The sequence below is a fragment of the Abramis brama genome (assembly GCF_963993115.1).
Source record: "Abramis brama genome assembly, chromosome: 12".
Taxonomy (NCBI): Eukaryota; Metazoa; Chordata; class Actinopteri; order Cypriniformes; family Leuciscidae; genus Abramis; species Abramis brama.
The window spans coordinates 27,301,733-27,328,876 of record NC_139974.1 but is presented as its reverse complement, the minus strand read 5'-3'; the positions used below and the strand labels follow the sequence as shown (position 1 = coordinate 27,328,876).

The 27,144-nt window shown below is 36.5% G+C and overlaps 2 protein-coding genes across 9 annotated transcripts in view; one reads left to right on the top strand and one right to left on the bottom strand.

Annotated features, from left to right (window-relative positions):
* The window catches only part of sema4ab (sema domain, immunoglobulin domain (Ig), transmembrane domain (TM) and short cytoplasmic domain, (semaphorin) 4Ab), a 40,127-nt gene extending 26,918 nt beyond the window's left edge, over positions 1–13,209 (bottom strand). The window contains exons 1-2 of one of the 4 annotated variants that reach the window (XM_084132077.1): positions 12,917–13,209; positions 12,741–12,798 (exon numbers count right to left, since the gene is read on the bottom strand). The gene's annotated coding sequence lies outside the window, so the exon portion shown is untranslated. Of the gene's footprint in view, positions 1–11,076; positions 11,337–12,740; positions 12,799–12,916 lie in introns of those variants that run through there. The other 3 variants (XM_084132075.1, XM_084132076.1, XM_084132074.1) reach the window with 3 other exon arrangements.
* Positions 13,210–13,336: 127 nt separating this feature from the next.
* Positions 13,337–24,124, top strand: LOC311093148 (uncharacterized protein). 5 transcript variants are annotated; one of them, XM_084130320.1, is made up of 11 exons: positions 13,337–13,508; positions 14,216–14,427; positions 19,787–19,951; positions 20,094–20,411; positions 20,500–20,805; positions 21,549–21,647; positions 21,772–21,799; positions 21,911–21,948; positions 22,090–22,130; positions 22,889–22,947; positions 23,051–24,124. In XM_084130320.1, exons 3-10 carry the CDS (start codon positions 19,894–19,896, stop codon positions 22,943–22,945), a joined length of 945 nt encoding a protein of 314 aa, XP_083986446.1. In that variant the 5' UTR covers positions 13,337–13,508; positions 14,216–14,427; positions 19,787–19,893; the 3' UTR covers positions 22,946–22,947; positions 23,051–24,124. The 5 variants fall into 5 exon arrangements, with proteins under 5 accessions (XP_083986446.1, XP_083986443.1, XP_083986445.1 ...); XM_084130317.1 differs by lacking the exon at positions 22,090–22,130 and having other exon boundaries at positions 13,339–13,508; XM_084130319.1 differs by lacking the exons at positions 13,337–13,508; positions 14,216–14,427 and having other exon boundaries at positions 19,470–19,951.
* The last annotated feature ends 3,020 nt before the right edge of the window (positions 24,125–27,144 follow it).

The window sequence follows — 27,144 nt, the reverse complement described above, 5'->3', positions numbered from 1 at the left end:
CGATTATGATCACGGCACCGGATCATAAGAAAACAGTGACAGCCTTATAAGACAGGATTAAAATATTTTGGTTGTAAAGGACACCCTAACATAAAGCTAGCCTTACAGGAGAAAAAAAAAAAAACAGTAATATATTGTGAAATATTATTACAACTTAAAATAATAGTTTTCTATTTGAAAATACTTTAAAAAATAATTTATTCCAGTTATGCAAAGCTGAATTTTCAGCATCATTACTCCAGTCTTCAGTGTCACATGTGACATCCAGTCTATCACATGATCCTTTAGAAATCATTCTAATATTCTGATTTATTATGAGTGTTGGAAACAGTTCTGCTGCCTAATATATTTGAAGAATAAAAGGTTAAAAAGAAATGCATTTATTCAAAATAAAAAAATATTTTCTAATAATATAAATTTATTTTATTATTTATTTATACTTTACTATCACTTTTTATCAATTTAACACATCCTTGCTGAATAAAAGTATTGATTTATTTCAAAAAAAGAAAGAAAAAAAAATGACTGACCCCGAATTACTGACCAGTAGTGTATATTGTTTTTACAAAAGATTTCTATTTTTAAAAAAACTTTTATTTTATTTTAATTTTTTTACTTTTTATTCATCAAAGTATCCTAAAAAAGTATCACAGGTTATGAAAAAATATTAAGCAGCAGAACTGTTTCCAACTTTGATAATGAATCATCATATTAGAATGATTTCTAAAGGATCATGTGATAGACTGGAGTAATGATCCTGAAAATTCAGCTTTGCATCTCAGAAATAAATGATAATTTAAAGTATAATAAATAATAAATTGAAAACCAATCATTTTAAATTGTAATAATATCACACAATATTACTTTTTTTTTTTTTCTGTATTTTTGATCAAATAAATGCAGGCTTGATGAGCAGAAGAAACTTCTTTCAAAAACATTAAAAATAGTAATGTTTCCAAACTTTTGACCTCTACTGTACATATTTTGATTTTGAATTTATAGGCTACTCTGTGAGAAAAATACTTTATTAAAAAATACTTTTTTTTAAAAACATTGTTTATTGTCACTGTATTGGAGCCAAAGCAAATTATTATTTTCTTCCCACAGTTAAGGTGACACTGGAATATAAACATTTTTAATGCAATTCAAATGTATTTTTTGCTGTGATAGTCTGTGTTACTGGTGTTCAGACACCGATTACATAACTTGCCCACCGCGCCACCACCCCCAGAACAGAATAGACACTACAATAAATTAAAAAAAGAACTCGTCTGATCAATTCAGTGTGAGCCGAACATGAGTCGCAGCTCAGATCAGCAGCAGGAGTCAGATTTCATTTATCACATGACGAGAGTGAGGCGAGCTGACTGACAAGATAATGGCGGAAGATTTGGTTTCAGAGAGAAATGTAAAAGCGTCTTATTGGCAATATTTCGGATTTAAACCCAATGGCACATCGGTAAATTAGGGAATGAACTTGCGCTCCCGGGGGCGGTTCAGCATGTTCTGACGCAAACGTTCCCTGGTGCTATTTTGCAGTTTCAGAAAACAATTCCACCACAGACCAGGAAAAACCTAGTTTAAAGTCAGTGGCGTGTTATTCAGATGGTATTTTAAGGGTGCATGCTTGGCCATAATGTAGCGTGTGCACAACGCGCATACACTTTGCTTCTCTCATCTACACAGACGCAGCAGTTCCCATTTTTGCAAACCATACATCATTACAAGGAAAAATATTACCACACGAGGGAAATCATTGTGGTGTCCATGAAGATGTGAAAAAATAGGCATAAATCTAGCTTACACATTTACCCAAATTATTGGGTAATTAAATTAATTAATTAAATAAATTACATTAATTAAATTACCCAAATTATTGGCCCTGACGAGAACGTCTGTCTCCTCGGCTGTGAACCGCTCCTGGTGTGCGCCTGGCAAATCCGCCATTATAATAGCAATCCACCATGGAACAAGTGCGCCTGCTTTTAAAGGGAATGTGAGATGACGCTCTGATTGGTTTATTGCATGTTATGCCCAAACCACACCTATGAGTAATGTAGCTACTTCAGACCAACCCTTTTTAGATTTTTTTTGGTATCGGATCGGATCGATTCTGAAAAAATGGTATCGTTGCATCCCTAGCTAATTCAAAAAGCGGAAGTAAAATGCACACGGGCATTCATAAGTGATTAAAAAGCAAGGTGAAAAAGAGCAAACTCCAACGCCCACAAATTAAAAAATACATTTAGTAAAATCTTCTTCTATAAGACATACAATCCAAGCCAAAATCTATCCTCTTTAAGTTAATAGTAAATTGAAACCCTGATGCTGTAAACCAGACTAGATCTTCAATGCAATACTTTTCAACTTGGATGGAATTTGAAACTAAAAACAAGTGCTGGATACTCCAGTGTTGATCCACCACATGTGTGACCCTAGACCACAAAACCAGTCACATTGGTCAATTTTGAAAAAGCTGAATAAATAAGCTTTCCATTGATGTAGGACAGGCCGAGATACAACTATTTGAAAATCTGGAATCTGAGGGTGCAAAAAAAAATCTAATTGAGAAAATCGCCTTTAAAGTTGTCCATTTATGTTCGCGATTGTGCTGCATTCACTCACAAAAATAAATGTTTTTTTACAAAATATCTTCATGGAACATGATCTTTACTTAATATCCTAATGATTTTGGGCATAAAAGAAAAATCAATAATTTTGACCCATACAATGTATTGTTGGCTATTGCCACAAATATACCCATGCGACTTGTGACTGGTTTGACTGGTCACATATGACACACAGATGTCTGACAAAGCAATGGAATTTCAACTGAGTCATATCTTGACTTCTATCATGTGACAGCAAACGCTAAATATTACAACAGAGCCAGTCACATTTGATTAAGCATAGTGGTAGATCAAAACAGATAGTAATTAGTGTGTGAGAACAGGTCAGATGAGCATTTCACAATCAACTGATGAGTGTGAAATTACAGTAAGGGCTCTAGAAGTTTATAATAGCCGGAGAGTGCTATCTGCTACTGCTATAACAGAGTGCTATCTGCTAGCATTCCCATTCATATCAATGGCAGTTGTTTGGCAGGCGCAGGATTTGAAATTCTACAATCTTTACTCATTGGTGCTTAATTTTGCCCAGGTTTTTGGGATCAATCATCTGAGCCGTTAATCACATGTGATTGATTATTTTAGAGCCACAGGAAATCACGTCATGACAACACTAACCAGCTTCATAAGAACTCGCACAAAGTCTGTCACTACCAGTTAGAAAGTATTCTTAGTTTTGATGTGATAGGCAGTAGAAAGTAGTTAATTTTGTCAGCTATTTTGCAATTTAGTCTTAGTCCTTTTTAGTTTGTTTTTATCATTTTTAGAAAAAAATTGTTTTGTTTTTTGTTTGGTCAAGTTTTAGTCAACTAATCCCTGGTTTTTCAAGGCTTGAGCCTAGTCCCAAACTAAACAATCACAAACAATAGTCGAGATCCAGGTTTTGATTTATTACAGTTCATCACTATGAAGGTTTGATCGAAGATTTAGTGAAGCAAACAGCACAAGCGGCTCGTGAACAGAACACAGACTGACTAAATGACAATTTAATTTAAGAAGAGTATCTCAAATGGAGATTGCTGAACTCCCTTAAGTAAAGCACAGGGCAGAAAATGTATCCTTTTAACAGAAAAGGGATTTAAAGTAGGCTAACTACTTCTGGCAACGGCAAGCATGAAAGCTCTTAGATGCTCGATCAAAACAGTCTGTAATATTTTGTCTCCTATTTTTATTTGACAAAAACAGAGATTTTGGTCAAGTTATTTATTTATTAACTACATTTTAGTCTCATAATTTTAGTCAACAATACTGCATGTTGATAGTCACAGTTATTGTTAAAGCAGCACTCAGTAGCTTCGGGATTTCTTCGCTGTATTTTCGTTTTTTTGCTCACAGGTTTCTCTCTAGAGCTCCCCCCACAGCTTCGGAATAGATATTTGACAACACTGTTGTAAAAACTCGTAGGCGATTCTCGGACACCAGAGGCTAGTAGATCAACAACATCAAAGCAGATGGGACATTCTTTAAAACGTCTTCTTCATTCGGGTTCGGACAGCGTGAGGGAGCGCAATAATGACAGTATTTGAGCAGATTTCTTTTGGCCGTAAAGCAATTGTTTACATCGCGAGACCTGATATCACGCGAGACTTCCTGACGCGGCGGCCGGCGGCCCGCCGGCTCAAAGTTGCAAGTGCGGATTTTCAGCTCACGGGCACCAGGGGGGTGCGAAACGACCACCATTCAACCTGAAATAAGTAATATAACCATTCCAATGACTCCGAAGCTGTTCAGTTAAGGTAAAAAAGTTACTTAGAGCACCTTTAAATGACGTTGGTGTCGTCTCGTCATTGTCTCAGTAATGGGAAAAAAGGTGGTCAACGAACATTGTTATTAATGGACCCCATTGACTTCCATAGTATGAAACAAAAAGCTATGGAAGTCAATGGGACCCATCAACTGTTTAGTTTCTGACATTCTTCAAAATATCTTCTTTTGCGTTCAGCAGAAGAAAGAAACTCAGGTTTGGAACAACGTGAGGGTGAGTAAATGAGGACAGAATTTTTATTTTTGGGTGAACTATCCCTTTAAGTATTGTTTTCTCAAAAGATGATGTTCAAAGAAGAAAAGAATACGTTGAAGGTAAAGCAGGACAGTGTGCACCTTAGGATGGGAAATCTATGCAGAAATGTTATATTTTGTAGGCTAGATTGCGTGACAGGCAATAACCTGCTGAAAAGTATAATTTATTTGAACCATTATTGGGACTTTTTAAAGTTCATCACTTCAGGTCACCGTGACCAATGTGCACGATGTCAAAGTGCAGAACAAACTAACTGATGAACTATTGTGCTTTTGATATCGTTAACAAGTAATCACTATCTCTACTGAGGTAGTAGCCTGGAAATACAGACCTAAATCTGAAAGATTAATGGTCTGGCATCGACTAATGAAAATCGTCCAGCTCGAGGGGCGGCACCAAGCATGCATTTGAAAATCTCACTGCACGCAATTGGATAACACTACGACCAATCAAAACAAGCCCCATATGCTACCAGCGGAGCTAACTGGTAGATTAGACTCTTGCCGTATCCGGTCGGCAAAACAGCAAAAACGCCCTTCTTGCAAAGGAACGATTTGAGCGGCGTCTTCTGTTCCTCTTTTAGATAAAAAGCCAAGTCTAACTCGTTCATTGTAGCGGCCAAAGCCATTTCAAACAACTGGTGTTCATCCATAGCCATCTTGCAATGTTTACTAATGACTTCGACGTCTGTTTAGCTCGTCTCTGGCCCACCTATATCAGATAACCCGATGTGATTGGTGCAGTTCGGATACAAGGGCATATTTAATGAGCGTCATTACTCGAAGCCAGAGTAAACTCGCTGAGCAAATTAAATTTGTGCTCTTGCGAGAACTCTGGATTTCCAGGGTACTGAGGTAGATAAAATAAATCAGAAAAGATTTGGTGTACATGTAATGGTAAGTACGACCTGGTGAATGGGGAGATATTTTGAGTGCATTTGTATTATACTAATGTCTTTAGGCCTATTTTTTCATAACAAATAGGCCTACCAAATAAACAAAACTGTAAGTTATGGTTAACATAATTCAAATACTATGGAAGACAATTTTACCCTGTAAAATTTTACCTCATAATGAGGTTGTCAATTTTTTCAACAACTTTCAATCAGGAGCAAAAATCTGCCTTTAAACTTGAAACAAAATTTAGATTTGCTAATACTCAGTTAATATCTAATTAACTGACCTAATATCAGTTAATATCATGATAATTATTGACTGATATGAACATTTTTATCATGATAATTTTTTTGGCCATATCACCCGGCCCTACTCACATTTTTTTTTTTTTTTTTTTTTTATGACCAGCGCTAAAACAGGGGGTTTCATGACACTTTAAGACAGATTGTTTGTTGAGCCAAGGGCAGGATCAAACTGGTAAATATCCAAACCACAGTCAAAATAGGGACAGTTGTGTGGCATGTTTTTTTTCTGGTAACAACATTGTAGGAATGTCCTTACAAGCAGTACATTTTTCAATTTCAGCTATTATGGTCCCACAAGTTCTTTAATTACTAATTTTAACCCCTAAATTTGCCAATCATTTATGCTGACACATCTATTCTGTTGCCCACTATAAGCACACTGGGCCTCATATTTTCTATGAATTGCAATAGGAACAAGTCTTAGAAAACATGGGAGGTAATCATAAGGTAGTCATCCTAATATAAAACACATATTCATTTAGAGAATTGAAGTCAGCTGCCAATGAGAAAAAAATGCCTTCAGCTACTTGATAAATAATACACAACCTCTGCGTCAAAACGTTCGTGTCAGGACTGTCTGAAAGGTGACACCTCTAGTGTAGGAAGTCACGCAAGCCTGATATAAACACGACAAACATTACATCACAACCTGCCAGCACTTTCCATACCTACCTTCGGATGAGGTCCAAGGTCCTGACTCTCTGTGGTAATTAAAAAATCTCATGGCACTAAAGAGTAGGGGTGTAACCCCGGTGTCCTGGCCACATTGCCTCCAATGGCCCTTGCCAATCATGGCGTACTAATAATCCCCATCCATTGAATTGGCTCTATCACTCTCTCTCCTCTCCACCTATAGCTGGTGTGTGATGAGCGCACTGGCGCCCTTGTACTGTGGCTGCCGTCGCATCATCCAAGTGGATGCTGCACACTGGTGGTGGTTGAGGAGAGACCCCGACATGATTGTAAAGCACTTTGGGTGTACAGTAACAGGAAAAGCGCTATATAAATGCCTCATTCATTCATTCATACCTAGCCATAAACATTCAGAAACATGTTTGTCATACTATACAGATCCTAAATTACAAGCTTCAGGTGCAGAAACGCACACATGTACCAGTGAAACTACAGTGGCCCTATGCACTATTTGAGTCAGACTGAAAACGACTGAGACAAAGACTCTCAAGATAACAGTTCATTTAACTGAAAGAGTTCCTCTTATTGTTTACCGTAAGATCATTTGCCACTTTTCATATCCGTATGTGTTATTTTAAAAAAAGGAGATGTAGACTGTACTGCCTCTCACCCATCACTTTGTTTCACATTTTGTAAACTTATTTCCCATATAGGTCCCTTTAAAGACACAGTTTTGAAATCTAGGCTACTGATGTTTATAAATCAACATAATTGCCTATCTAATGTGATATTTTTCTGTAATTACATTTAATTCTGCCCCAAGAAACAAACATCCTTTTTCATATATATAAGAAATGAATTATGTGCATTCTTTGACATTAAATACAAAAAAGTGGTAGGCTAACACTTTACAATAAGGTCTCAATTGTTAACATTAGTTAATTAGTTAGACTTATTGCATTAGGAATCCTTGCAATATTTAAAATGAAGAATTGACATGTCCCTGAGATCCAATCAGGGACATTTATTATTGGAAATTTAAGGGCAAAAAGGTCTGACTGTTTAGGGAGAATCTGAACTTTTGAAGATGAGCAAAGAGCTAGTGTCATGAGGAAGCAATACTTCTGAAGCTGCCCATGCATGGGGCAAAAAAAGGTTCCCTTTTCCCCTAAATCTCAGTCGCACGTAGGCAGAAGACAGAAAGGTAATATAGAAAAAGAGAACTGAAGGGAGGGTGGGTCATAACTAATGGGGTGAAGACAAAATTCTCTCTCCATTTCACACAAATGCATGAAGCTTAAAGGGGTAAAAGTTGCCGTAATTATCCCCATTCACAGTCACACAGATCTGCGGAAAATTAAAAATGCTGTATTATGCTTAGGGTTGGCTATCGTTTTTTTTTTTTACAATACCGGTGCCAAATCGATACTTTTAAAACTGTACCTTGTTCCTGTTTTACACTATAATAATAACAAGATTGTGTTTATCATGGCTCCGTGGATTTGCACTTAACAAGCCTAGGCAGTGAATGCGAGAGAGAGAGAGAGAGAGAGAGAGAGAGAGAGAGAGAGAGAGAGAGAGAGAGAGAGAGAGAGAGAGAGAGAGAGAGAGAGAGAGAGAGAGAGAGAGAGAGAGAGAGAGAGAGAGAGAGAGAGAGAGAGAGAGAGAGAGAGAGAGAGAGATATCGACTTAGTGCATGCGATTCCTGTGTCTGATCTTCAGGTCAAGTCATATGCCTATATTCATCAAAAAAATACAAAATAAAAATGTAAAAAAAGTGTGCCACGTCCAAGGAATGTGAAATCTTTGTCGTATCATCATCCTTTTAACATTTAAGGGTATTTCCTGGTGTCAGCGCTGGTCAATGCATTAAATCAATGCCATCGGTCTCTATAAAGTGAAGCATCAGTTTCACCTCGTTTCATTATATCTATCTTTGAATAAATGTACGTTTTTGAACATGTTCGTTGAATGAACGGTTTAATGACTCACTCAAAGTCAGTCCCTTGCCGCCACCTCGACAGCTCAGGCATTTAAGTGCCACCGAAATCTGTGTTCTGATTCGGTCGGGTATACCAGTCATATGGCACCAGGTTTCGGTACCCAACCCTAATTATGCTACCCTGCCCGTAGTTGGCGATGTCACTTTGTAAAGACACACTACGCACCTATAGACTGAACAAGTAATACGCATGACCGTCACAGTTTTCACAAATTTGCGTTTTTGTTGTTTACATGGAGATGATAACGGTATTGTTTTTTATTTGAAGCTAATATTTCATTAATATGACCATGTATTCACATGTTCATGGTTCTCTGATGTTGTTTAATGGTCATACTTGCACTCATGCAGGTAAATAAATAAAATAAAATGAATGTTTTTTGTTTTTTTTTATAATGAATTTATTATTAGCTTTTAATCAACTCTCAAACCCCAATTTGGGAAAGACTGATCTACCCAATGTCTAGGAGGGATCTCATGAAATCATAAAGAAAATACATTTTACATTAAAAAAAAGTGAAACCTATTTTTTAGATTACTGTTTGCACTCTGACATTTTCGGACAGTTTATTCCCAATTATTATCACTGATTATTCATTATTCATTCATAAAAAAGGTAATGTTATAATATGTTATTTATATTATATAATGTTAAAATAGTAGGCTATAGCATAAATGAAAGCATGACAAATAATACCATGATGTATTAAATATTTATATATTAATATACTACATATTTTTAATTTGAAAAATAAAAGAGAATATGAACATTTTTAATTTGAGAATTTAAGGTTAAATGTGCTTAACTAATATATTGCAAAAACTATTAATCACAAACACACACACACACACACACACAAAAAGAACTGGCACAGCATAATCCTTGCGTGAAGGGGAAGCATTAAAAAAAATCTGCCTCTGGAAGAACATTAAGTATTAAGGACAAATGGTGTCCTTAACATTGCATTTTGCGTGCAAGCAGGTAACACATCTCGGTCCATGGAGGAAAAGCGGTGAGTCAGTGAAGGAGAAGAAAATTGCTCTCCCAGTGAAAGCTTTCATTCCCATGTGCAGTTGCCATGACTACAGCTGATGTGATTACAGTGGAGTTATGAGGTGTGTGTCAGCCAGTATGCACTATAGATGCACTATAGTATAATGCGGTGAAGGAACAGTGTGAGAATGCCACATAATATTTTAAGTGTGTTTGTTGAATCCAGCAAATAAAAAAAACAGCCGGTGATACTACGCCATGCAGGCTGTGATGTAAGGTTTGTTTTGAGAGAGGAATGAAAACCCATGGGAAAAAAAGGACAAATCCCATCACAATCTGCACAGTACAGGTGATTTGAGTCTCTGGATAATGTATTGAGGAGAGACAGATCCGGCAAAGCTCAGATTAATTTCATTGCACTATGGAAAAATACACAGCTGGTTCTACCTCGGACACAACAACATTTTTTCTGAACCATTTTTGCAATGACTTTTAACCAACTGATCCCAAGGTAGTGGATGGATGAAGTCAGTGTCTTAAAGGGATAGTTCACCCAAAAATAAAAGTTTTAATGGGAAAAACAAACACAATGGAAGTCAATGTCATCAACTGTTTGTTAACGACATTCTTCAAAACAAAGAAAATATATTTTGTTTTCAGAGAAGAATGAAATTCACACAGGTTTGGAACAACGTGAGGGTGAGTAAATGAAGACAGAATTTTCATTTTTGGGTGAACCATCCCTTTAACATCACCACAGGTTTAGTTAATCACATAATTACAACGACAACAATAAAAATACTAATAACAATAATTAGACTATAGAATTATATAATATGTATTTTAATGTTTTTTTATATTTTGTAAACTTCTGTATTAAAATGATCAGAACTGTCTTTCAATGACTGGTAATTCAACACTGACTGTACCAGTATAAACTGCATACTGAACTGAATTTCTATACAAGTGTGCATTACTGCACCAGACTCCGGATAACAAATGTGCACGAAAACCCCGGCTTGATTTTCAGTAGATTAGATCACAAGCAAATACAGGGTTCAAAAATAGAAACGTAAACTTAGAAGTGATGCCTTTTAAAAACAAACATGATGTGCTGTTGATGTGTGTTATTTGATGCATCCACTCAAGACCTGGACAACTTAAGTTTAAGAAAGCACAAAAACTTTAAACTAGACTTTGCAATCAGAGAAAATGTTCAACGTTACAACAGATCAAAACACGTCCTGCTAACTACCACAGACATACAGGGTGAAAGCACGTGTTTGTTTCTTTCTCCCCTCTCTCTTCTCTCTTTTCTCTCTTCTCTTGCAAAGTTTCTACACTGTTACTAACATACCTCATTCAACCCATAGCAACATAATAGCATTAGTCAATGTTCGTTTCACGCTAAAATTTTCACTGTACACCTCATATCTGCATATGCATTGATTTAGATGCATGCTCAGCACTAAATACTATCAATTATCGCCCATAGTTTTGGGATTTGCTTGTGTCCTTTCCATTCTATCGTCAAATACACTGAACGACGCATTTACTTCACTTCATAAGGCTCTGCAACGATTCAACGGTTGTACTCACATCAAAATGTGCTTCTCCGTGATCTGTTACGCTGCGCTCCAGTGTTGATATGATAGTCCAGTCCGTGTATATTACCGTTTCTGAATTAAGAACAACCCCCAAACTAACGTTACTACTCGAAGTAATCGAAAATATGAAGCATAGTCTTTACTGACAGAATTCTCCCCCTTTGTTTTCTAAAGTAGCTCGTTCTCATGTAAACCCTCGTCTCTCCCTATCTATTGTTCACACACGCGCTGTTGATAAGTAAACGCCGTTTTGCCCAAGGGGAAGACACAGGTCAACGACATTACAGCGCTACACTAAACAACAGCGCCATCTGGCCGTAAGACACGGAACAACATAAAACATTAAACAATCAAGGTTACAAAAGGGGGTTTGCGCATGAATGTCATAGAAGAACCATTTTGAGGCTTTCTTATTGTGAGAAACGTTTTAAAAATTAAATAATTTTTTTCCACTCACTCTTAAAAATAAAGATTGGAGAGAAAATGGAACAATTGCAAATGGATTTTTGCTATAATTTCAAAGAATATCCATTTTGGGCTCCCCGAAGAACCTTTCAGTGAACTGTTCTTAAAATAACCTTTTTTTTCTCTTAGTGTGAAGAACATTTGAATCATCTAAAGAACCCTTTTCACTATAAAGAACTATTTGTGCAATGGAAAGTTTTCAAAGATGTACCAGAGATGCCAAATAAAGAACTTTATTTTTAAAAGTGAAGGTCTAAACTGAAGTGTCCATTCATTCATTCATTCAAGAAAAAAGAAAGAAAGGCCATCTTGTAAGACAGTTTAGTGCAGACAGACTGGTTCCTTCATAGACTTCATAGACTGCATATTTCAATGCCAGATATATCACTTTAATTATATCAAGCTTTGTGGAAAAGTACACTTTACAAAAGTAGCCTACACTGTTTTTGGCTAACAGTTTGGAGTCAGTATAATCTTAATCCCATAGTTGTATTTTGTACTCCACACACTAAGAACTATAAACTTACAGTTCCTTAGTAAAAATCAAATGCTATTTTATCAAAGGCAAGGGTTTTGAGGGAGGGGTTTTCAGTCAGTCATGGGGGTTGAGTCACCTGTTCTTCTTTTTCAATGTAGACTCAAAACATGGCATACTGTCACATGTTTCACCATTTCGGAACATTCTGAACAGGAATATGTCACGTATTAGCCAAAACAGTAAGGTCTATACGTGACAAGCTAAAGGCTTTGTTATTAATGCTGTGGATAATTGCCTAGGCTGGGCATTGTGCAATGAGCTATGCTATCAAACTACTAAATAGGCTAACAACAACATGCATGCATTATGAATTGGCTGTACAAAAATGTCCAATGTGATTGATGCAAAATCTGAGTCAACATGTATGGTCTAGAATATAATTGGAATCTTACTTGGCCTATAAATGTAGCCTACACAAAACAAGTATGATCAATAAGTTGTGACAACATGTTTTACATTTTGATTTAACTTTAAAAAAAAATATGTTAAGCAATTTTCAACTTTTTTTGTTATATCGCCTACAAGATTCAACAAATTTTTTAAAGTCAGATTAATGTAGGCCTAATTAAAGTTGAAATTAAAAATGTACAGTGCATACCTAAAGGCATATTTAGCCAATATATAAAAATAAAAAATAAAAATCATACACTTACCTGACTTTTTCAAGACAGCAAGTTCGCTGTTTGACATTCATTGGTCTCCGTTTCTCTTCTGCTTATAAAGGGACATCCAAGGGGTTGAAACCTCAGTTTAGCGTTCGCAGTCATCTAAACTAAAACATATAGGCCCATAAAGGCACGTGTTATCTCGGAGCAACACTAAAACTCACCAAATCCGTGATAGCGAATGTTTATCAAATCTGCCCACTACAACGCAGCAATATTCGTCCGTCAAGGGAACGGAACGGTGAGAGTTGTCCTGTCATCGCACCTGTCCCATCTGTGCATTCAGTGTGGATTTAAGCAGCCTAAATGTAGATCTCATTATTCACTTGAGAACCAAGTGATTACTTTTACAGCTCTCTGAAATTCTGCACCGACTGGTAGGCCTAGATATCCTATTCGAACAACATTTGCAGAGCAGTTTATTCAAGCAATATGTTCAATAATCACCAAGACTGTCGTCTCAGGCTTTCACTGATATAGGCTAATAGGTAGGTCAGGATCGAGCACGACAGGGGAGCGGGTAGTAAGATTAGTAATATGAGCAAAGAAGATTTGAGGCTTAGCGCCGACCTCAACTGGCTTTTGCGCGCAAATGGTTCCTTGCGCTTATCAACGCGAACGTGTTTTGTTGTGTAGCTTATTAATGGCTGTAATAAATGTGCTCGAATAAAACCTGTTTATTTTTGGCTACATTATTTTAATTAAAATTATCAGTGTCTGGTGATGTTTAAGCTGAAGTTCTGGATAATCGAACAGGCAAGTGTGATAAAAGACATTCTTCCAAAATTCTTTGGAGTTGTAATTGTGACATTCATCAGAGGTAGCCAGGTAGGACTAGTGAGAACGACTTTTTATTCGTGTCTTTCTTTAGCCTAAACACTTTATAGTTCAGGCTCAGATTCACTGTGCGCATCGTGCCGGGGAGTCGCACATGGCGTGCCTTTATTGCGGACGTGAACAGAAATTTAGTTTGGAAAAGGTGTGTCATTCTTCAATTTCTCAATTATTTAGCCTATTTAATAAATTCTAATATATTTTAATTTCTTACAGAGTGGAATTGTTGGTGAATTCATTCATAAAAGCGTTTATCCATCATTGAAAGGCTGCGAATTAGCCTACTTACAGTTTGTAATTAAGTTTAGTTAAATTACATTTCAGCTGTACATGTCATTTTGGCATTAAAATATGAGAACGGCAGAATGGCAACCAGAATGAAAGACTACATTTAAACTTTGTTTAAGTTGGCTTAGGTTTGCAGCGTGCATGTTGCACTCTTAAAGAGAGAGTAGCCTAAAACAAATGATATCAACTATTTTGATCTTAATCAAAATAATGCCTGCACTATCCAATGTGTGAAGCAGTGTCAAGAAACAGGCTGAAACAAAAATCAACAATAACCCCTAAACATATTTCACTTTTTCTTTCTTTCTTTCTTTCTTTCTTTCTTTCTTTCTTTCTTAAAGCAACACCATGTAAGTTTTGCTCTCGGGGTCCCCCTACAGTTGGGAAACAGTATTGTCTTCTACTACTGTCATAAAATCTGTCATGGTTACACCATGCAGGGGATACATGTGCATTTGTTGACAAGCCAATACCCCCAAATTCTGCAGGAGGAGTTCTCACGTCTTGGGCAGACTGCTTGCGTTGCGTGTGAAATGTCTTCATCCCAGTACAGGTACAGTGGCATATATTTCAGCATGTCATATGAATATAATTTCATGGGTTTTATTTTTTTCAAATGCCAAAAGGTTGTGTAGCTCACGTTTACAAGCCAGCGTCATTATAGTAGCCTATTGGCTACTGTTTTACAGAATGGATATGCTAATTCAATTCAATGTTTGTGTGGTAGGTAATAGCCATATCGTCAATATTATAATATCAAGCTACCATAGATGAATCTGCAAAGTTGAAAAATCAATTTGCATTATAGCCTGAGGCAAGACACTTTCACCAGAAAAATAAATATACAAACTATCAGCCTGCAGTCATTAGGCTAGTTAGCCTAAAAGATGATTTTGTCCGTCTAATCATGTATTATTTACTTGAAAGAATGTAGCCCCTACCAAACGTGTACACGCCGTTTAGACATAGGCTTACTTCTGACTTTTTTTTTTTTTGTCCTAAAAAAGGGGCTTCGTCATAAAACACTACTCCAACATTAGGCTGTACAAAGTTTACACTTGTACCATAACACTTCTCTCTTGTTTTATCAGGAATCTACCAGATTGATAATTCGCTCCTCTACTAGCATTACTTGATTCATGAAGATAAATGGAGGACAAGATAGCTTCCGTAACATAGCCAGGCAGACAACAAATTCGAAAAATTAGAGATAGTATGCAAGCAATATACTTACTAGTCCAACAGCATGATGGCCAAGTCAGCATCGGTCGGGCACCCCTCCTCCTCCTTTAGTTCACGCCAGCGAGCGAACGCTGGACCAATATTGATCCTCGTCTGGCCTTTGATTTTGTCACTCTCCCTTTTTCTCTTCCTAGTCTCCTCCGACAAAACCTTTGCCTTCTTCGGTTTCGTTGCATGACAACAACATAAACACGCTATACTAGCCGGCAAACACACGATAGTTGGGCTCTCACGTCCGAATTTGAGGAAATGGGGGGTGGAGGGTGGTGGGGGAAGTGAGGTATGCCGTAAAGCAGTCGAATTTTGTAGTTCTTTTTGTGCTCGGGTTACTACCCGAACACCGAAGTTCCGTAGTTCCAGTAAATGCTATGGCAGACGTGTCATTCAACCTATTGTAAGTCGATGTACCATCACAAGGGTCTTGGAAATATATTATGAAGGTTGAAAAACTACATGGTGTTGCTTTAACAACAAAACAAACAAAAAAGTTGTTAAAACAAGCTGTTAACAATGTTAACACTTATTAATCAAAAGATATCTGAGATTTTATGTTTGAGATTTTGTGAATATGTATGCTATACTTTTGTGAGGGGTTGAAAAACCACACTGCATCCCAACAAGACAATGCGTGGGCCTTCTGCTATAGCCTTTCTGCTGTCATCTGAACACGTGTGGTTAGACCAAAGTAAAGAGGTGCAATACACAGCAGGATGTTACACGACGGTCTCATGAAACAGACTAAACTGAACATGCTTACTTTCACATACAGCTGTCCATTCACAATGACCCAATGGCATTACAACAACACTGATATAAAACATCTTACTGAGACAAAATATTTACCCAAATAAAATGGAGCAAACATACATGTACTCCCATCCCTATAAATTCTAAATAAGTAAATTGCTGCTGTTATGATATGAACATGCATTTTTGACCATAAGTAGACACAGAATTAATACATGCTGTGATATATGGATCCATTTTTTATTTGTATATTTACTTATTTATAGACTTAAATTACTTAATTTTAAAAATCTGTATAATTTGGTGATTCACTTATCGTTGATAAAATCAACATTCAGAAAGTTTCTCCCTGACAAATGTTTTTTTTTTTTTTTCATATCACAAAACTCTTAATACTCAGGACACAGGCATAATAAAATGATTTGCTTTAGTATAATTTTTTTTTTTCTATGTAAAGAAATATATTTGATATTTATAGAATGGAATTTTAACATGATGTTGCACATATGACATAGGTATTTGAAGTGCAGCGTGGGGAAATGTTTTAGACTCAGTTTGCGAGCGAAGGTGTGGGCGTTCAGCATTGGTTGTTATTCTCTCGCCATACTGCTCTTTTCATCTCAAACCCGTGAGGTTAGATCAAAACAAGTAACAGCATCCAGAATAACAGCAGACTGTCAGACACAGTAGAGTCAACCGACAAAAAGAACACCTGCTCATTCTGTTGACCTTTCAGGATAAAAATCTGTAGATAAGATGTGTGCCAATAAGGTCAGACAACAATACACCCCAATGGGGCTATTTTCTTCCTTTACTCCTATCAAAATAAAACTTTATACAATGAAAGTATCCATGAAAAGTAAAAATTTTTGTATTACAAGTTTCTTTGAAAATGAATTTGAAGATGCAAATGAGCTATGCACTTATCGAATATATGCTACCCAAAATATACCCGCATAGGCTTAATTTTTTCCATTACTCCTACCACAATAAAACTTTACACAATGAAAGTCTACATGAAAAGTAAAACATTCTGTATTAAAAGTTTCTTTGAAAATGAATTTGAATATGCAAATGAGCAATATACTAATCGAATATGCCCAAAATACACCCTAATGGACTTATTTTTTCCTTTACTCCTATCACAATCAAACCTCACACAGTGAAAGTATACATGAAAAGTAACATTTTTGTTTTACATGTTTCTTTGAAAAATCTATTTTAAATATCCAAATGAGCTCAACACTAGGCCTAATTGACTTATGGCCAAGAAACCATAAAGTCACAAGTAGAAAAAACAGGGGCCACACATTCATGTCCATTCAGTAAGTTAACCTATGCATAAACACGATAAATTTGCCACCTGCCACACTTACCTGGGTCACTTGCCACAAAAAGACTTAGGCTATATTGACCTTAAAGGAACTATGTATCTTTTCAACCTTCATAATATATTTCCAAGACCCTTGTGATGGTACATCGACTTACAATAGGTTGAATGACGCGTCTGCCATAGCCTGACGGGGTCTGTATCGCTTTTACTGGCACTGCGTAACTTCGGGGTTCGGGTAGTAACCCAAGCACAAAAAGAACTACAAAATTCGACTGCTTTACGGCATACCTTACTTCCCCCACCACTTCCTCAAATTTGGACGTGAGAGGCCAACCAGCGTTTGTTTTCGGGTTTCGTGCGTACTGCGTATGTTTTTGTCATGGGGGCTGTTTACACCTGGCCACTTCATGCGTTTTCTCAGATCGGATAGCTATCCGATCGTGAAAAGACCAGGTGTAAATGCCCTCCGAAACGCATTCGAGACGGTCTGTGCCGCATTCCAGACGAAACTGGACAAGTGTAAATGCATCTGGTTGTTGAAACCACATATGTAAATTGTACTCCTCCCAAAAATGCTAAAAAAAAACAAACAAAAAAACACGTGTGAGAGCGTGTTATAGGCTATATGTTATTGCCAGATATGACGACGCTACTGGAACACGCATCACCGCAGATAAGCAATGAGCATATTCATCAAGACAACGTGCAAACTATCGCAAATCAAAGTGAAAGTATAGTCGCAGACGCTTAACACACAATCATCATCATTAAAAGTAAAGAAATGAAGTGATCTTACTAGGGCTGTTACTGCTCTCTCTTATTGCGGTCTTTGATTTTGAAATTTTAGCTGATGATCAATAAAATGCAGTTCATATCTGTTGCTTTCGGTGACGTGCACTCCATTAAATCTGCATATAGCGCGAGAATTGAAGATCGGATTTAAATCCGTTTCAGAAAAACACATTTACGTGTTTTTTGCGTTATGTTTTATTGCTTAGCTTGCCAGCTGAACTCAGGTGTTGTGAGGTGTATTTATCACGTAGTCCTGAGGGATATCAGACGACGCTGTTGGAGGGTGGGTGGGTATTTACGACAGTATTCCAAAGCGACTCTAGGGGTCGCTGTTTGACAAAAACACAATTTCTCCACAGTGTGCCTTTAAGAATTGATTGCACAATCTTGCCTCCAGTTGCTTACTAAATTCTTTTTTTTTTTTTTTTTTTTGCGAACAAGCCTTACCTAATGACATTCCCCCACAGATAACATCAGAAGAAAGTCAGAATAGCCATCTTAGTCATTAGTAACGTGGTGAGATTAAGTTTTGGGCTGGTAGATTTACAAATGATTGGGATTGTCGGTAAGATTACAAGATTACAGGCAGAAGTCGTTCTTACCAACTAAACGATTCACTCTCACACAGAAGACAGATGAAAAAACCAGATAGACACACTTTCCAGACATTCCAGCTCTTTAAAATAATTTTGCCAGACACCAAAACTGCTTCTCTTTTTGTAGTTAGCAAGTATTTCAGACCAGGCGGGCCACACATCAGACTTCCACCGTTTGTAAAGTAGTTTTGCAGTGTTATGAGAAGCTAGCAACAGCAATATCTAGGTTAGTTAAAGAAAAACAAAAACAAAATTAAATAAAATAAAAAACACCAAAAAGAAACCTCCCCTGTTGTTGCTACCTTGTCGTGGTGGGGAGGCTTGCGTGCCTCCGTGACCCTGAAGTCTATACCGGCGGGGGTTATACCCCTGGCAGGTACTACCAAGCCAGGCAGTTTTCAGGTTAGAGGCCAGTCTAAAAGCAGCATTGCCATCACCCATTGGCAGTAGGATGATTGGATGAAGACTGGGCCGATGTATTTGTCATACATATGAATGGTGTTTCTGCCTATGCAAATTAGGACATATTCAATAAGTGTGGAGCTCATGTGGATATTCAAATTCATTTCAAAAGAAACTTGTAATACAAAAAAAATTACTTTTCATGTATACTTTTACTATGTAAAATTTTATTGTGGTAGGAATAAAGGAAAAAATTAAGCCTATTTGGGTGTATTTTGGGCATATTCTATTAGTGTATAGCTCATTTGCATATTAAAATTCATTTTCAAAGAAACTTGTAATACAAAAAAAAATTACTTTTCATGGGTACTTTCATTGTGTAAAGTTTCATTTTGATAGGAGAAAAGAAAAAGAAAAAATAGCCCCATTGGGGTGTATTGTTGTCTGGCCTTATTGGCACACATCTTGGATTGATGAGAATTTAACATATTTCCTCAACTAGGATTTCTTAGGACTTTTAGTATGTTGTTCTGGACACCTCATAGAAATGATCTATGCTGCAAAAAATTATTTTACAATTAGTCTGTCGTAAAACGCTACTTTGCCTGACTATACGTTTATTTCCAAGTTAATGACCAAGAACTGCATTAAGCTGTTACTGTAGGACAGTGCTTCTCAAACCTGTCCTGTCTTTCCATCTACAATCATATCTTTTGCACAAGTGATGTATAGGCTAGGCTAGGCAATAAAGGTCCACCCACTGAGGACTTCTTTCTTTCTTCTTTTGTTTCTCCTTGCAGGCCATTTTCCGTCAAACTGGGTGGCGTTTGATTGTAAGATTGCTGTATTTAGGCTAGTTAAAAGTGGTATACATCTAACATTCTTTCAGATCTTTGGAACTGCAGACATGAGCACCTCGACGCATTGTTGGATACTGTCATGTTTCTGCATGTTTGCTTCACACAGTAAGTTATTTGACATTTTTGCCTGAAATTTCAGTTGAGAACATTCTGTTTTAAGTATCTCACCTCATTAATTTTAAAGAGTAAATTTAATTTGATATTCTAGTCATAATAATTAAGACTTTTTGTATTCTCTCATTTTCAGCTACTTACTCATTCCTCCTGGCTCAGTCACCGGACCTCACACACGTCTCAGTTGGTAAAACTGTACAATTAAGATGTACATTTGAGCATAGTGTTTCTTACTGCTATAGTGCTGCAACATGGCAAAAGCTGAACCTACGGACTGGTAAACTCACACCGGCGAGGTCTGGCTCTCAGTCCGATTTACCTCAACATGATGTTAAAACTTGCGTTTTTACTTTAACAAATGTATCACAGAATGATTCAGGTTTGTACTACTGCATTGGCCTTCATAACTCAATGGCTATTATCGGCAGTGGAAGCAGGGTGATCGTAACAGGTAAATCTGGGGTTAAATCTCATCAACTTTTCTATGGGTCACGGTCACTATAACAGATAACATTTTGACGTGATGATATGTGTTGTAGATCACTCTGTTGTGGAACCAGAACTATCCATCTTATACTCACCACCAGAAACTGGCTCATCATCGGTACCGCTGCAGTGTCTGGTGACCGGAGTTGTCCCGTCTCAAGTGCAGGTGTTCTGGAGGATTGGAGATAAAGCGCATGTTGGATGGACCGAATCCGCCTGGACAAACTCCACTGATTCAGCCACAGAATTCACGCGTGCTCATCTCTCTATTTCTGCAGATGAGTGGGCAGAAACCGATGAAATCCAATGCTTTGCTGAATATAATGGCAAGAACACGTCCAAAACTCTGAAGCGATACGGTGAGTATAAATGATAAAAGTCTCAGAGAAACATCAGGACAAACATTACGTGATATTTCCCCGTTTTATTCTCTGTTTTTTAATAAATTGGAGACTAGATTAGTCGCACTAAAAGGTTGGGTAACACTTTATTTACAGTGTCCCTGTAATACATTTAACATGTAGATACTACAATAATTATAGTCAATTATGCATAGTTACATGCAACTAACCCCAAACCAAACCTTAACCCTAACCCTAATTATATAGTTAATAACTATAACTTAGTACTTCATTGTATAATTACACTGTAACAAGGACACCTTAAAAATAAAGTGTGACCAAAGGTTGTCTAGATTCAAGAGACACAAATGTTTTTTTTCTCTCTTTTCTTTGGCAGTGGTTTTGATACGGTGCGTATATAGCCCAAATGATAAAAGTCTCAGAGAAACATGTCAGGAAAAATAACAGGTCTATACCTATTACTGTCCAGCCATTTTTTTTTAAAGTTTACAAATGTCAACTGACTAAATTGATTTTATTCAAGTTGATTTTCAAAATGTAATTACTGTAGAGGAAAGTTGCATTGGAACTCTGAAAACTCGAGAAATCGAGTAAAACTGAAAAACTGAATGTAAACAAATGATGATAACCATTTACAGTAGATACAGAACACTGCCCACTGCATTTTGCTTCTAGTTATTAATTAACCTATAGTCATATCTATATCTAGTTTAATTACTCTGCTCATTTCTATATTTCAGGAACCCAACCAATCTACTCGTGGCTTCTGTACACCGGCTGCGTGGCAGCGCTGCTTACCATACTTCTAACAGTCATTATGTCTGTAGGATTGTACCGAGGTGAGAATTTGGTGCTTCTGATTTAGAGGATGTTTAAATATATGTCCTAAATAGTTTGATATATGAGACATTGTGGCATATTTTTTTATAATATATTCGTAATTTCTTTCCATTAAATTCTCAGATATGTCGGCGAACAAAAAAACCAGAGGGTCAGTATTTCAACTTCTACCCTATAAACTTCAAAAAGTCTATTTTATGAATGTAATTGAAGTAACTAAACCAAACGTTTTTTTTATTTTTATTTTTTTTATTTTTTTTAGGCTCACAAGAAAAGATGCCCACCGCAAAATTTCATATGGTAATGTTTCCTTTCCAACCTACAACTCTAATAATATATGCAATAATAGCTGTAAAGTAATAAGAGTCAAGACAAAAAACCCTGCAAACACAAAATGTTTTATTTTTGTTTATCACAAAAAAATTATTTACCCTTTAACAGGCAAACAGAACACACTGAGAGAAGAGAGTTCATCTGTTATGGTAAGAGACACAGAAAATTGTGAAGACTGAACTAAACTTTTTACTGCATGTGTGTCTTCTGCAAATGATTGTTTTTGCTGTTTCAAAACAACTATTTAATGTGTGTATTTAATTTAATTTAGAACATGAGAACAGGTTCATGTTGCATAAATGCACTTTAAAAAAAATCAACAGACAATTCTATATGTATTCTACAATATGAACAAGGCTTGCGATAATATTAAATTAATATTAAATGAAAAAAAAAAATTATATAAGTGGCTTTTGAAATTTGATCAAAATAGTTTTTGCCTGTAACTCCTTTGACATTATGTGTGTGCACTTATTTGTTATATTGGTAAAAGTTTTATTTGAGCTTGACAGATGTGGTCACTATGTCGTGGAATGGAAAATAGCATTCATCTTTAAAAATGTTTTTTTTTTTTTTTTTAATGTATTAGATGACTCAGATCATTTGATTTCGACTGATCAATTGTGGCATTGAGCAGTTAAAAATGTATGTTTAATGACCAATAAACTTTAATCAATAAGAAAGAAAGGTTGTGATGGAACTTTATGAAGTCTTTTTAGTGTCTTCACTATAGTTTCTACTCCTTTTTGTACGTAGGATTTATTTTGTGTTTTTTGACCAGTAAACAATGTAACCTTGAACAGCAAAATATTTTACTTACAAAACTATGCTTTTGCAAACTTTTTACAAAACAAAATTTGTTATAACTTTAAATAACTATATTTTATGATCTTAACATTTTGTCCAGTGTTTCTCTGGGGATCTCATCAGTCACAGACAGGACACGAGTCCATCAAAAGAATAAAGGTAAAGCAAATTTTATATGAATTATGTGCAACAGCAAATAGTAACCCTTGTAAGGATCATTCTCACGTGTTCTTGAGATTTTCTTTCTTTCTTTTTTTTTTAGGGTGCTATAGTGGAGAAGGACATGTTGGAGTATGTTAAAAAATGACTGAAATAAAAGTTAGAAAATGAAACATATTGTCTTAATACAATAAGATGACCTGTTCTTGTTTTATAATCATGCATATTTATTAGTTAGGAAATGTAGGTTTTCCTATATGTATTTCTGTTATTTTAAGTTTGTTTTTTTTACTTTTTTTTCCCTAATAAAAATCTGTCCTCTTGAAATTGGGTTAAATCATGCCTCTCTGTAGACCATCACACTTTCTAGACCATTTTCCAGAGTAGTTCATATGATCATAGTATGATCATAGTTCATAGTATGATCATAGTTCATAGTTCAAATTTTATGCGAGTTATATTTGTCCTAAAGGAAAATAGGCTGATTCAAAATGGCATCCTGCGATTAAAAATAAGGACATGAAAATTAGGAGAGTGGCACCAATTCTTTAGTCTTTTGTAATTCTATAGCTTTTTTGTAAAGTAAAACATGAGCCCATGAGATTGTGTTCATAACGTATGCATATTTTCCTGTGATGGGTTGAAAAACCACAGTGCATCTAAAAAGACAATGTATGGCCTCTTGTTGTAGCCTTCATACTCTCACTTAAGTGTTTGTGGTTAGACATAAGCTGCATAACAGGATGTTAGATGAGATGAACTGCACACCTGCACTATAGCACACTGTCCATTTTTGCAGAAACTCCATTGACATTACTTAAGCATTGATTTGAAACTGTTTATGTTGGACCTTACACCTTTGTATTGATAATTTTCTCATTTGTCATCCCTATACATGACCTAAATTACCTATTATTATCTACTTGGTCTGAGGATAAATAAAATTAGACTGCAAATCTGTATTAAATCACTTTGAATATATTTTGGAATATAATAAAAAAAATATATACGTAATGATAACAGATTAGAGAGCAGTTGTGAATATTACATCAGCAACATTTGTTTTCCTCTTTTGTATTATGCAGATTTACATATCGTATAATGCAAACTCTGAATTAAGAAATTGCATTACATTTTTGTATTTCTGATTTCACACTATTAAAGGAGTATACTTTTATTTTGTCCATTTTACTTGGTAAAATATCAAGCTTATGGAATAGAGCACCCTTACAAAAAATAGGTATACTTCAAGTTCAAGTATTAATTTTTACAGGACAAAGGGGAACTGGAGCGCTGTTGGTATCCCTTGTATCCTCTGGTGCTCATGGAAGGGTTAAATGTTCATAAAAAAGAATTGGAAAAAAATCCAGGTCCAGGCACTCAGTAGGATGCAAAAGTTAAAAAGCCTTTATTATTTTAAAGGGCTAAAGCATTAAAACACCAACGCGTATCGGCCCACTGGCCTTCATCAGGGTGTTGGTAACAAACAAACAGAATCAAGCCATAATTATAGTTGCATTGATTTCAGGTGTGCCACTCTGGCACTTGCAACATAATTTATTTGCCACTAGAGGCAGTAGTTCAGGTCATGTCTAATATCAGAGGTTAAACCAAACAAGACCTAATGAGACATCTCCAAGTGGAAAAACAGGAGTGACACCATTGCAAACATCCAATGTACTCCACACAATATGCACCAAAAGTCAATAAACCAGTTACACATCATAATTCTTAATTCATAGTCAAGATGGTTCTAAAACAACATGAATAGTGTACAAAAATGGCAATTGTCTATTGCGTTCAAAAACTAGTCATCATTTACGACAGCAAAATATAGTGTCCCTATAGAGACACAACAATTATAAAAAGGGTGAAAGGTCAAAATCTTCATTGAGACCTGGATAACTAGTGGCCCTCAAGGAATAGATCCAATATGTCTCCCTCTGTTTAAGGCATTTGATTATATCCCCACCCCTGGCATCAAGGCGAATAGCCTCAATGCCCACTACTTGTAAGGTCGAATCCCTCCCATGTTTTGCGTCTATATAATGTTTGGCCATTGGATAATTCATATTTCCAGTCCGGATGGCATCAGCTACCCTGTCTCTTAGTCTCCTTTTAGTGAGGCCTACGTAAAAGCAGCCACAAGTACACTCTAATCGATAGACAACATGGGTAGTATTGCAATTTATAAAACTGTTAATAGTATAAGTCTTATTGCTGAAAACATCCATAAATGTAGCAGTTTTAGTCATATTCTCACAATAATTACAATTACCACAAGGAAAGTTTCCCTTGGGTTGACGAAGCCAAGTTTCACGTTTAGGAGCAGGGAGGTAACTTCTTACTAACTTGTCTTTAATTGTAGGGGCCCTCCTAAAGCTGATCCCAGGGGGTTCAGTGAATATTTCCTGTAAAGTCGGGTCACATTCAATAATGTTCCAGTTTTTCTTAATGATGTATTTAATCTGGACAGCCTCCTTGCTATAATGAGTGACAAAGTAGGGTTTCTGAGTTGACACTCTTTTGGGTCTAGACTTAAGCAGGCTCTTCCTTTCAAGTGATTGTGCTCTATTATGAGCTTGAACAAGAGTTTGGGTTAGATATCCTCTTTGTTGAAAATGCTGCTGCATATCCATAGATTGATTTTGGAAATCCTGATCTGAGTCACATATACGCCTTAGTCTCTGGATCTGTCCAAAGGGTATGTTATCAATAAGCCATGGCGTATGAAAGCTATTTCCATGCAATAAGGTAGACCTCCCCCTCTCTAATGACTGCGTCTCTGTCTTGTCAAAGGGTCTCTCATTTTCTCCTACAAATTCAGGTAGACCATTTGACACCAAAGTGGACCTCTATCAATTCTATAGGAGTTTATATTTGAAGGTCTGGTACTCCCAGAACACACTGGGTACAGCTACCTACTCAACCACCACGGTAAACTCTTCTTTTCGGCCTAAGTCTACCTTTTCACCTTGTACTACAAATCCCACATTGACTACCTTCACCAAAAAGGTGTCCTATGAAGTTGAAAAGCTTTACAGTAAACAAAACAAAAAAGATCACACAGCATAATCTCACAATAAAAGAATCTCAAGCACTTAAATGGCTTTCGGAGAGAGATGATATAATCATAAAAAGTGCTGATAAGGGGGGTGCTGTCTGTGTGTGGGACAAGAAGAAGTATATAAGTGAAGCTCTTTGTCAACTATAATACTAAGTACTACTCAAAGCCCTCATCCAATCCAATGGACACTATGAGAAGAGAGCTGGAGCAATTGCTAAATGAGGCAAAATCACATAATTGGATTACTAAGAATGAATATGAGTTTTTGCTCTGTCAACACCCACGTTTTTCTCCTTTTTATATGCTCCCCAAAGTCCACAAGGATCTGGAAAATCCACCTGGTAGACCGATAATCAGTGGGAATGATTCAATAACAGAACCTGCTTCCAAGTATGTGGATTATTTCATCAAGCCATTTGTTGCAGATTTGCCCTCTTATATTCAAGATACTACACAGGTTTTAAAGAAAATTGAGCAAATATGTAACATAGGCTCTTGTATTATGGCCACAATGGATGTGGAGTCTTTATATAGCAATATTGTACACGACGAGGGTCTAGAGGCTTTAAAACACTATCTGTCATCCAGACCTGAACATTTGATGCCTCCCAGTGACTTTATAGTGCAACTTACTGAGTGGACTTTAAAGAACAACATCTTTCTCTTTCAAGATAAATTGACAAGAAAAGGGGACTGCAATGGGCGCATGTTTTGCACCCAATTATGGCAATCTGTTTTTAGGCTTGTGGGAGGAACGCTATATATTTTCCCAAGATAACCCTTTTAAAGATACGGTCTTGTGGTGGGGTAGATATATTGATGATGTGATTCTGATGTTCTCAGGCTCAGAAAAAGAACTTGTAGACTTCCATGTTTATGTCAACAGCTTAGGCCTAAATGAGAACCTTAAATTTAGTCTGGACTATGACTTACACACCATGCATTTTCTGGATCTACAGATCTCAAAAGATAATGAGGGATTCTTACACACGTCTATCTTCAGAAAGGCAACAGATCATAATACCTTATTGCATGCAAATAGCTTTCATCCGCCATGGCTTATTGATAACATACCCTTTGGACAGATCCAGAGACTAAGCCGTATAATGTGACTCAGATCAGGATTTCCA

What these genes read in the sequence shown, in the direction of transcription:
- LOC311093148 (XM_084130317.1), top strand. Translation starts at nt 19,894, where the DNA reads ATGAGCACCTCGACGCATTGTTGGATACTGTCATGTTTCTGCATGTTT. An exon ending in CAAAACTCTGAAGCGATACG is followed by an intron (nt 20,806 to 21,548) that starts GTGAGTATAAAT and finishes TCTATATTTCAG; the next exon opens with GAACCCAACCAATCTACTCG. An exon ending in GCGAACAAAAAAACCAGAGG is followed by an intron (nt 21,800 to 21,910) that starts GTCAGTATTTCA and finishes TATTTTTTTTAG; the next exon opens with GCTCACAAGAAAAGATGCCC.